General features: G+C 37.6%; 1 protein-coding gene across 4 annotated transcripts in view; it reads left to right on the top strand.

Annotated features, from left to right (window-relative positions):
* LOC110302872 (uncharacterized) overlaps positions 1-9,856 on the top strand; it is a 32,809-nt gene extending 22,953 nt beyond the window's left edge. For 2 of the 4 annotated variants that reach the window (XM_085837919.1, XM_085837966.1), the window contains exons 6-7: positions 2,957-2,976; positions 9,640-9,856. In XM_085837919.1, the coding sequence (XP_085694045.1) occupies positions 2,957-2,976; positions 9,640-9,805 (186 nt within the window). In that variant the 3' untranslated portion in view covers positions 9,806-9,856. Of the gene's footprint in view, positions 1-2,933; positions 2,977-9,639 lie in introns of all 4 variants that reach the window. The other 2 variants (XM_021173657.2, XM_021173665.2) reach the window with 2 other exon arrangements.
* The last annotated feature ends 2,646 nt before the right edge of the window (positions 9,857-12,502 follow it).

Raw genomic sequence — 12,502 nt, 5'->3', positions numbered from 1 at the left:
ATTTATGGCTTGCATTTCTCTTGTAGCCTTCAACATACTTTCTTGTTTGTGTATATTTTGTATTCTAAATATGATATGCTGTAGGGATTTTTATTTCTGGTCTTGTCTATTTCATATTCTGTGTGCTTCTTGTGGCTATGAGTATACCTTTTTATTTTGAAGAAATTTTCTCCTGTGATCTCCTTGAAGATCTGGTACATGCCATTGACTTAGAAGTCTTTTCCCTCATCAATCAGTACCTAGAATCCGAAGGTTTGTTTTTGTTTTCATGGTCACACTTTATGATCCTTTCCTGTGCTTTTTAAAAATTGTTTTCATATTTCTTGCTTATTTGGTCTAGATCTTCAATCATCAAGTCCTGATATTCTAGCTGATGGAGCTAGGTGTCAAATTTGGATAAAATCACACCATGGGAGGTTTATTAAAGGGAGGACATAAGGGGGCACAGAGGCTGCCTCTGGGAAGAGAAAGGGAAGAAAGGAAGGCATGAGGGAAAGCACAGCTTTTTAATTGGTGTTGTGGCACATGTGTGACAAAGGTGACAGTGGGAATGTTTAACCTCTGGGCACCTAGTGATGATGTGTCTTGTTGCTGGGTCCCTTTGAGTTGACTGTGAAGGTTCCTGATGGTCCCTTTGTCATAAGGTCCTTCAGGGCTGTCCATGGAGGTGCCTGATTGCCAACACTGTCTTCTACTTGACTCATTCTACTTGTAAGACTCCTTTGAGTTTTCTAGGTGAGTTGTTGGATTTTCATTTTCATCATTATTTCAGTGTGAGTCCCCTTCAGTGTTTTTAATCTCCCTATTGAATTCTGTTCTCACGTCCTGGATTGTTGTTTTCATTTCCATCATTTGAGTTTTCTTGGACATCACGCAGGCATTTACTTTTTAAAGTTCTTTCTCTTTAATTTTATGAAGCTGTTTCTTTCTGTCTTCTTTTAACTCCTTGAATCTTTGATGAAGTTTATGATTATGTTTTTAAATTCTGAGACCTGTGATTTATCTAGGTCATTCTCATTTGAAACAGCTCCACAGGATGGATAAGTTTTGGAGAAAAAATATTGCCATGATCTTTCATATTGTTGATAGTTTTGCAATGAAACCTGGGCATGTGGACTTCTTTTGTTAGTTCTAAGTCTGATAAAGGTAGTTCATGTAGGGACAGAGAGTATGTGAGTATGTGGCCATGTTGAGGCTCATGGTTGGACTGAATTGGTATACAGGATGTTGCTTCTTGTCCAAGCCTGCATTGTAGGGGGGTAGATCTGGCAATGTAGAAAGGTTGGATGTGTGGTAGGAAAGCCCAACAATTTGGCCTATAAGTAGAGAGAGTCCTGGAAGAAGCATAGAGATTGGAGTGGCTCTGGTTTAGGTGGTCAGCTTAGGTGGGGGTCACTGGATGTTGAATCTTGGTTAGATCTGGTGTGCTGGAAAGAACGTGTGTATGAAGAGGGTCAGGAGACTCACTGGGATAGACCCTGGAGATGTATATGGCAGACGACTAACTAGAGAGTTTGGATGCAACATAGAAAGATACTCTATTATTTTAATGCATTTAACTTAAATATATTTAGAAATCAAACCCCTAACCATTAAAGTTAGATATATATATAGATATTTTCTTCATTTACATTTCAAATGCTATCCCCAAGGCCCCCTATACCCTCCCCCTACCCTGCTCCCCAACCCACCCACTCCCACATCCTGGCCCTGGCATTCCCCTGTACTGGGGCATATGATCTTCCCAATAACAAGGGCCTCTCCTTCCATTGATGGCCAACTAGGCCATCCTCTGCTACATATGCAACTAGAGACACAGCTCTGGGGGGGCGGGGAGGGTACTGGTTAGTTCATATTGTTGTTCCTCCTATAGGGTTGCAGACCCCTTTAGCTCCTTGGGTATTTTCTCTAGCTCCTTCATTAGGGGCCCTGTGTTCCATCCAATAAATGACTGTGAGCATCCACTTCTGTATTTGCCAGGTACTGGCATAGCCTCACAAGAGAGAGCTATGTCAGGGTCCTGTCAGTAAAATCTTTCTGGCATATTCAATAGTGTCTGGGTTTGGTGGTTGTATATGGGATGGATCCGGGGTGGGGCAGTCTCTGGATGATCTTTCCTTCCATCTCAGCCCCAGTTTTTAATGAGTGCTTCATTTCACTAGGGGTTAGGTCTGTTTAGATTGTAAATATTATCTTGAATTAACTATTGACAGTTTTATATATCAGAAAAAATATGCACTTCTGTTGGATTTTCCAATTTGTTAGAGTACAGCATTTTAAAGTATATTCTTATGATTTTCTAGATTTCCTTGGTGTCTGTTTTGTCACCCCTTTTGGTCTCTAATTTTGTTTATTTGAATCTTCTTCTGCCTTTTAGTTAATTTGGCTAAGGACTTGCCAGTCTTACTGATTTTCTCAAAGAACCAGCTCTTTGTTTCGTTAATCCTTTGTATGTTTTTGTTCTCTCTCTCTCTCTCTCTCTCTCTCTCTCTCTCTCTCTCTCTCTCTCTCTCTCTCTCTCTCTCTCTCTCTCGCTTCAACCCTGAGCTTGACTATTTCTTGCCATCTACTAATTTGTGCCATTATTTCTTCTTTTTGTTCTAGAGCTTTTAGGTGGGCCACTAAGTTACAAATATATGATCTTTCCATTTTTAAACATGTAGGTATTTAGTGCTATGAAATTGCCTCTTATATACCTCCTTCATTGAATCTCATGAGTGTGGTAGACACCAAACTACACAGATTTCCCTTGCCACTTGTTGCCCACTATAGTAGTCTATTTTAAAGTGCCAAAACTGAACTATATTTGTGTAACAAACTACATTTCTACTTCTTTCCATGTTTATGTTTTTGATGATTAGTTTATGTCATTTTATGTTTATATACATTAACAAATTATTGTAACTATAGATTTTCATGTTTTTTGTTTTAAGGTTTGTGAATTTTTGTATTTTAGGCAAAGAAAATGCTGATATGGTAAGCCATAATATTTAATGTACAAAAATTTGAATTATTTTTATTAATAAGTATTACTGTGTTTTCTCTATGCCTTTTATGAATAGCTGTTGATTTCATAGTGATATGTTTAAATTAGAAAAATATGACTCTTTTAAGTTTTAAAAATGATTTGTGTAGGGAAGATTAAATATAATAAAAATGTATATTTTGTTTCATTTATAGTTAGATTAACTTTCTGTATTTAAATTTTTCTATATTATGTATTCTGAATAGAACCTTATAAAATAAATATTATTAATTCAGTAATTTATCACTTGAAATTGATGAGTCAAGTAATTTACCTTTGTAATTTTAAAAATTAACAACTAAATTAAATTATATTATAAGAGTTAAATTAACTTATATGAATTAACTAAATTTATACACATGGAAGTGAAAAAAAGCTAAATTTACATAAAATTATTTTATGGTTTTAGCATCTTCTTTCTAAAACCTTTGGGTACAGGATGCATGTTTTTGAAAGTTATGTAACAGTAACTAAAGATAAAAGTTGAGCCTTATATCACAATGGAATTCTGTCATTTCTTTGCATTTTTTTTCTTTTTGGCTATTGGTTCCATAATAGCATAAAATTCTTTGTGTCATTAAGTGTGCACATTTTGTATGTTGATATATGTTCATGAATATATGCATATGTTCATGTGTGTGATGATGTACATGCATGTGTAAGGCTTGCATGTGAGGCCAGAGGTCAATTTCAGTTCTTTCTTAATTGCTTTCTACACTAGTATTTTTCTCTAATTATAGACAATTGTTCTTGAAATATTACCCTTTTTTTTTTTTTTACCTTTGACTGAGGAAATTACTCCTTCATTGTCTGCTAAACCAGCAGTAACTTTCTCTGAAAGACATACCAGGCAAGATAATACTGATGCCCCTCTAGACCTATAATCAGACTTATGGTAAAGCAGGCTACTCGAGGGATAGTAAAAAGGCTAGTCAATGAGGAGGTGTATACTAGTAAAGAGCTTTATAATTTTGCTAATCCATTCAAACAGAAGTCTGGGAGATATGTGTGGGAATTGATTTTAGGGTGAAGGATCATGGTGGTAGGAACATAAGACTGGATCATACTGAGTTTATTGGTATAGGCTTTTTGAGTGGAGATCCTTTGTTTAATATGGCATCTCACACAGGTTTAAAAAAAAAAAAAGGTGTCAAAAGTTTGTTTAAATGGCTAGCTAAAACATTTGTCAAAAGATGGCCTGCTGAAAAGTGGTTGGAAACACCAAATATCCCTTAGCTTATCAATGAAGGGATTTTTTAGGCCCAGGTTGCAAGGACCGAGTAGGCACAGTGTGTACAAGTTAATCCTAATGGTAAGGGACAGAGACACACCCTTCTCTCATCCTACAAGTCACAAAATGGTGAGGGTGCACCAGCACATTTGAAGAGATTTGTTGTCACTCTTTTTCTTGTGCCAGACCTTATGGTTAGATGAATTAAATTAAATGGGTTTGAGTCCTGAGGTAGCCAAGGCCAGGTGGCACCACTGAATTGCCAAAATCAAGGTTATCTTAGTTATTGTAATGGGCAGTGTAGACAAAGCAATGTTCATAATGACCCAACCTGTAATGGTCAGTACAGGCAAAGTGACTTCTGTAGTGCCATGGATGAACCTAGCTAATAAATCCTTGTGTTTGCAGACATGAAATAGATAAAAAGCCTACTGATTTTTTCCTTTCATCTGTATAAACAGAAAAATTGTCAAACAAATGAAAGAAAGTCTACACTGGATCATAGAAAAGGGGAATCTTGACTTATGAATCAAGTTCCTGACTTAAGCCAGTTTGCAGACCTAGAATCCCTTGAGTGAAGGTGTCTTAGTTAAGGTGGCCATTGCTGTGAAGAGATACCATGACCAAGACAACTCTTATAAAGGAAAGATTTAACTAGGATGGTTTACAGTTTCAGAGGTTTAGTCCATTATCATCATTGTGGGAAGCATGGCAGCATCCAGGCAGACATTGTGCTGGAGAAGGACCTGAGAGTTCTACATCTTCATCTGAATGCTGCAGAAGGAGAAACTGTGCACCACCCTGAACATAGCTTGAGCATATATATGAGACCTCAAGCCCACCTATACAATGACAAACTTCCTCTAACAAGGCAACACCTACTCCAAGCCCCCCCCCCAATATTGCCACTTCCTGTGGGTCAAATATTAAAACACAGGAGTCTACAGGGATCATACTATTCAAACCACCACAAAAGGGATGGCCAGGTTCCCCTGAGGTAAGGACCTTGATAAAACACCTGAATTTTTTTATTAGATATTTTCTTTATTTACATTTCAAATGTTATCCCCTTTCCTAGTTTTCCCTCTGAAAATAACATATCCCCCTCTTTTCCCCCCTCCCCCTTCCCCCTGTTCCCCAACTCACCCACTCCCATTCCTAGTCCTGGCATTCCCCTATACTGGGGCATAGAACTTTCACAGAACGAAGGACCTCTCCTCCCACTGATGACCGACTAGGCCATCCTCTTCTACATATATAGCTAGAGCCACAAGTTCCACCATGTGTATTCTTTGATTGGTGGTATAGTTCCAAGGAGTTCTGGGGTACTGGTTAGTTCATACTGATGTTCCTCCTATGGGGCTTCAGTCCCCTTCAGCTTCCTGGGTATTTCTCTGGATCCTTCATTGGGGACCTTATGCTCCCCAATGGATGACTGTGAGCATCCACTTCTATATTTGCCGGACACTGGCAGAACCTCACAGGAGATAGCTATATCAGGGTCCAGTCAGCAGGATCTTGTTGGCATCTGCCTAGTGACTGGGTTTGGTGGTTGTTTATGGGGTGGATCACCATACCTGAATTTTTTACTGTGGCATTTCTCTAGTCTTTTACCAAAGGCAACCTACAACCCTTGTAAAAACAAGGGTAACTGTGCACTGTGGGGAAATTAAGTTTCTGGGCTCTGTTGGATACTTGTTCTTAATTGATGCTGATTCTAGAAAAACCCAAGAAGCATTGTGGCTCTTCGGTTAAAGTAGGGGCTTATGGAGGTCAGGTGATAAATGGAGTTTTAGCTGAAGTCCAATTTACAGTAGGCCAAGTGAATCCCTGGATTCATCCTGTGCTTAGTACAGTTCCAGAATGTATAATTTGGATACATATATTTAGTAGTTTACAGAATTTTCACATTGGTTTACTGACATGTGGCATGAGGAAAAGGAAAAGCTAAAGAGAAGCCTTTAGAATTGTGTCTACCAAGGAAAATAGTGAATCAAAACCACTATAACATTCCTGGGGAAACTGCAGAAATTAGTGCCACCATCAAGGACTTGAAGGATGCATGGGTGGTGATTCCCACCACATCTGCCTTTAACAGTACAGAAGACATATGGATCATGGAGTATGTCATTTGACTGTCAGTTGTCTATCAACAATTCAATCAGATGGTGTTCTTACTTAAGCAGATTAACACATCTCCTGGTAAATGGTATGCAAATATTGATCTAGTAAATACCTTTTTCTTGGTACTTTTTCATAAGGATCACTAGAAGCAATTTGCAAGGCCAACAGTCTACCTTTATAGTTTTACCTCAGGATATATTATTAACTCTCTATCCCTCTGTCTTGTCTTAGAATGGGTCTTGATTATCTGTATCTTCCACAAAATGTCATATTGGTGCCCTGTTACTTCACTCAGGATGATGTTTTCTAGTTCCATCCATTTGACTAAGAATTTCATGGTTATTGCTTTTAATAGCTGAGTAGTACTCTATTGTGTAAATGTACCACATTTTGTGTATCCATTCCTCTATTGAAGGACATCTGGGTTCTTTCCAGATTCTGGCTATTATAAATAAGACTGCTATGAACATAGCAGAGCATGTGTCATTGTTATATGTTGGAGCATATTTTAAAATTGCAAAGCTTCTGTAAGGCAAAGGACCCTATCCATAGGACAAAACAGCAACCAACAGATTGAGAAAAGGTCTTTACCAATCCTACATTCAATAGAGGACTAATATTCAATATATACAAAGAACTCCAGAAGCTAGACTCCAGAGAACCAAAATACCCAGTTAAAAAATGGGGAACAGAGCTAAGCAAAGAACTCTCAACTGAGGAATATCTAATGGCTGAGAAGCACCTAAAGAAATGTTCAACATCCGTAGTCATCAGGGAAATGCAAATCCAAACAACCCCGAGATTCCACCTCACACCAGTCAGAATGGCTAAGATGAAAAACTCAGGTGACAGCAGATGCTGGCCATGATGTGGAGAAAGAGGAGCACTCCTCCACTACTGGTGGGATTGCAAAGTAGTACAACCACTCTGGAAATCAATCTGGCAGTTCCTCAGAAAATTGAACATAGTACTACCTGAGGACCCGGCTATATCACTCCTGGGAAGTGGGAATTTTAGTGTCTGTATTCATCACTCACTACAGAAATTGATCTGTAAATTCCTTTGTGTGTGTTTGTTGTGTCTGTGGTATAATTTCCTGTTTTCTAGTATATATTTTTCTATCTCGTCTTCAGAGTTTTCATTGTAGAGGTCCTTCCCATCCTTGGTTAGGTTTATTTTCTAGATACTTTGTTTTCTCTGGGGCTTTGTGCAAGGAAATGTTACCATTGATTGTCTCTTTCTCAACATGCTATTGTCTGTACAGAAAGGCTATTGAGTTTTCGAAGGTTTTTTGTTTGTTTGTTTGTTTTGCAGCGTTGTTGGTTTTTGAGATGGATTGTTTCTGTGGAGCTTTGTAGACAAGACTGGCCTTAAACTCAACAGAATCCTCCTGCCAGTGCTTCCCAAATCCTGAGATTAAGGCTGTGGTACCACTTTCCAGCCCACTGATTTTTTTGTATTCTGCCACTTTGCTGAAATAGTTGTTCATTTCAAGAAATTTCCTGGTAGAATTTTTGGGATCTCTTATGTATAATATCATCTGAGAAGGATAATTTCCTTTCTTTTTCTATTTGTGTGGTGTTGTTGGAGTAGGTGTGGCCTTGTTGGAGGAAGTGTGCCACTGTGGACAGGCTTTGAGACCTTCCTCCTAACCATGTCAGTCTTCTTCTAATGGCCTTCAGATGAAGATGTAGAACTCTCAGCTCCTCTTGTATCACGTCTGTCAGGATTCTGCCATGTTCCTGCCTTGATGATAATGGACTGAAACTCTGAAGCTCTAAGCTAGCCCTAGGCAGTTTCAAAAGAACCAACTCATCTTTCATTAATATTTTATTGTTTTTAAAAGGCTATTTTATTAATTTCTGCCCTAGTTTCAGTTATTTCTTCCATGTGATAACTTTGGACTTGATTTGTTTTTCTAGTGCCTTGAGGTACACCATCACATTATTACCTAGGTATCTGTGACTTCTGTAACGTATGCAGTTTCAGCTATAAACCGCCCTCTCAGTATGGCTCTCATTATATTTATTAGCTCTTTATTTGTTTTCATTAATTTTCATACAATTCTAGGAATTGGTTTATTCTTGTTTTCTCCAATGAACCTTTCTTCATTCACTAGTGTGAGTGTATTATTTAATCTCTGAGTTCATACTTCTTGGTTTTATCTTACAATACAGGAAGTTGTTTCTGCTTCCTTTGCTCACTGGGGCTTCCTTTATGTCCTACTTCTGAAGTTTGAGTGTGGCTTATGTCATTTGATATGACATTTTAACTCCAAGAACCTAGATGCAGGGTGAGCAGGGCTGGATGAAAATCCAGAGGGAGAGAGCAAAGAGGAATGGAACAGAGGTTCATAACCAGCTACATGGAGCCACTGCAAAGCTTAAAAATACCCAGGGAGCTGAAGGGGACTGAAACCCCGTAGGAGGAAAATCAATATGAACTAACCAGTAACCCAGAGCTCCTTGGAACTAAACCACCAATCAAAGAAAACACATGGTAGAACTTGTGGCTCTAGCTGTATATGTAGCAGATGGCCTAGTTGGTCATCAATGGGAGGAGAGGCCCTTGGTCTTGTGAAGGTTCTATGCCCCAGTATAGGGGAATGCCAGGACCAGGAATGGGAGTGAGTGGGTTGGAGAGCAGGTGTAGGGGGCAGGGGGTAGTGGATAGGGGATTTTCAGAGGGGAAACTAGGAAAGGGGATAACATTTGAAATGTAAATAACAAAAATATCTAATAAAAAAGAAAAAGAAAGAAAGAATGCTAGTTAAGAAGAAGTATAGCAGGGAGTGATCCTGTCTGCTTTCAAGGTATCTAGTAGATTTGAAGGGAAACTTGAATAGAAGCTGCATCTGGTGGTGAAGGAAAAGTGGAAGAAATCTATATGTGTAGAGACTGGCTGGCTGGCTGATTAGAATGTCTGCACTGTGGAAACACTGGAATAGTGCAGGTCCGGAGGCTAATTCTCTTATCTTGGGCTAAGCTCTGGCTCTCTAGAGAGACACATTCCTTGCAAACAACTCTCTCCTGCCATGTCGGAACTAACATCTTGTGACAACAGATTAAAAGAAACCTTTTAGTATTTATTAATTTTGTTATATTTTATTTATATTTTATATAATTATGCATAAGTAAAACTATTTAAAGACTGCATATTTTTGCTCATGTCAGCATGGACATAATTAACCTGGACCCTATAAATGTCTTGTCACACACTTTTTTTTAATAATCTAACATCATCAATGTCTTAACTGTAGGAAAAGAAGAGAAGGCGCCTGGAACGTTTTGGACTCTTATGATTCACTTCTGCATCTTCTCTCCAGATTTGCTATGTTAAAAGTAAAGAGAAGATCCCAATTCCACATATCATCTTCTCATTATCATCAGTTCTTTAATTTTTCCACTGACATTGGTTTGTACTGATAATGTCACTGCTATAATTTATAAATAAAAACAGACATGCATATCTACTATACACTAGAACAGAATGGAATTGCTTTTTTTGCTCAGAACATTTTAACATGATTTTAATATATTAAGTGTAAAAATTTAAAAAAAACATTTATGTGAGTTACATTTATGATCTTCACAAAATTTCATTATCTTGTCATGCTTGAGATGAATGATTGTTAATAATTTATTATTAAATTATTGAATTTCCTTATGGTGCCCTTGGTTTAAATATGAATGGCTGTAGGTTAACTAAAGTACTGTGTCAAAATAAATTACAAGCTCAAACTTTATTTTTTGGTTTAAGCACAGTGAAGTTGATACAATTCTTACTTCATAATTTTGATGCTCTTTGCAGTGAATTTGATATAGAACATTTGCTAAAGATACCATTTTTTATGGAAAACATCTGGGGTAATTATAATTAGTTCAGGATCTGTAGTGTTTGTTTTAAAAGCTGTTGAATTCATGGAGAAAGAAGCATCTTTTACATAATGACTAGAATACTCAAAATTAATATGGAAACCACTTATGGTACCGGTAGCTGTGGCTTACAGGATAATTTTAGAGTATTCCAAAAGGAAATGAGGGGTAACTTGTACGTAAAGTGCCAGATTGGCACGTTACACCTGTTAGTGTACATCGTTTGGAACAGCTGTGTCTTTTATTGTCAGTAAACAGATGCCGAACATACTGGAATGTTTTAAAGCAATATGTTAATCCTGCCTTCCCCTCCTGACCGTCTCACTGTGTAGTGATTAAATATTGGCTGGGCAGCTGTTACCCACAGCTATAGCATTGCTAGTTCTTTTCTTCTTCCCAGGCCCAAGTGCTTTACATTGTGAGGAAATACTCCTTAACTTTTCAGTGTTTGAAAATGTAGTTCATTTAATATAAATTGATTTCTAAGGCTAAGTTACTTGAAAATTATGAACAATTCATGCATTCTAAATTCTTATGCATATGTTTGCAAATTCCTATTCTTGGTAGGATAAACAATGTTTAGATTGCTTTTTAAATTTTTTTTCAATTGTTTCATGGATGTAAAATGAGTTTTAATATAATCACTTGAATTTTATTTTTGATAATTTCCATCAAGGAACTGAACAGGAAATGAATCTTATTAAGTATTTTTGACCTGAAGTATATAACATTTTCTTAGAACAGTAGTTTCACTCACTGTTCTAAGTCTAGTATGCAACTTTTTGAATTTATAATGACTTCCTTGTAATTTAATTATGGTTTAATTCTTATTATTTCACCTTGTCAGAGAATACATTTAAAAGATTACTTAATTATCCAGTTTACAGACAACATTGATCAATTGTATTAGTAGAAATTATACTTAGATTTATTGTTCTTTTTTTTTTTTTTCTTTTTTTCGAGACAGGGTTTCTCTGTATAGCCCTGGCTGTCCTGGAACTCACTCTGTAGACCAGGCTGGCCTCGAACTCAGAAATCCGGCTGCTTCTGTCTCCCAAGTGCTGGAATTAAAGGCGTGCGCCACCACGCCCGGCTCAAGATTTTTTGTTCTTAATATGAGTTTATTTTATAAAACATGTTCAGTGCATTATAGTATTCTTGGCCTTGTTTTTGTAGTTGAGGAATTTCAGGCTTAGAGACATGAAATTCTCACCTTCCATGGTCAGCACCTTCCATGTAGGAAGTAGTCAGGCTGGCATTTAATCAGGCTTTAGACTTAGACTTTTTTTTTTCTTTTTCTCTTTCTTTTCCTTTTTCTTTTTCTTTTCTTTTCCTTTTCTTTTCTTTTCTTTTCTTTTTTTTTTTTAATGTGGTAAAGATAAGTGTCCTGGTGGCATTTTTTCTTCCTTTTTAATAACTTTGCATTTACTCTGCCTTCCCATCCAGTTTCAACTTCATGCAGAAGAGAAACTATGTGCAAAGTAAACTTTAGCTGTGTTCTGGTTTCAGCTCCTCTCTGCATCCCGCTGTGATTATTACATTGTTTAGACAACATGCCTAAAAATAAAGTACATGAAGCATACATGGAGCAATAAGATGCCCAGCATTTTTCTTCTCCTAATGCAGCTGTTTGTTAAAGGATCAGAGTGTGTGCGCACAGCACAGGAATCCCTATAGCGAACACCTGGAAGAGCCTGCAGAGGTGCTCTGTTGTTACTCTGGTGCTGCTCCACAAGCCTTTTTGCTTTGTGAGATCTTGCAGAGGCCATATGATGCAGCTTTACTGTCATGTTGTCTACTTATGCCTTCACTTACAAATAGTAGTTAAATGATCGTCTTCCACCAAGTATTAGTTCTAACTGCATCTATATTCCTGCTTTCTCATATGTGAAATCTGAAACGAACTGAGATTCAGAGTTATTGAGTTAATTGACCATCATTCTTGCTATATAAAGTTTTGTGTGTACTTGATTTTTTTTCTTCACAAAGCAAAACCAAACAGAAACCCAAAGTAAGGATCTAAAACTGTCATCGCGTTCCTCAGGATTTCCACCTCCACAGATGCTCTGTGCCCTGCAGTCCCCTGACACTGATGGGGACACTCTTAAGAGTATCTAGGACAGCAATGTCATGAAGTGTCACTGGAGCAAATTTAATACAAGACAGGTCCATTATGAGGTACCTCTTTGGACTGGAAATGCTGTTTCGCTCCCTCCCTCCCTCTTTACCTCCCTGTCCTCCTTTCTT

Source organism: Mus caroli, unplaced genomic scaffold (genome assembly GCF_978045245.1).
Source record: "Mus caroli unplaced genomic scaffold, Mus_caroli_1 scaffold_1, whole genome shotgun sequence".
Taxonomy (NCBI): domain Eukaryota; kingdom Metazoa; phylum Chordata; class Mammalia; order Rodentia; family Muridae; genus Mus; species Mus caroli.
This window is presented reverse-complemented; position numbering and strand designations above follow the sequence as displayed.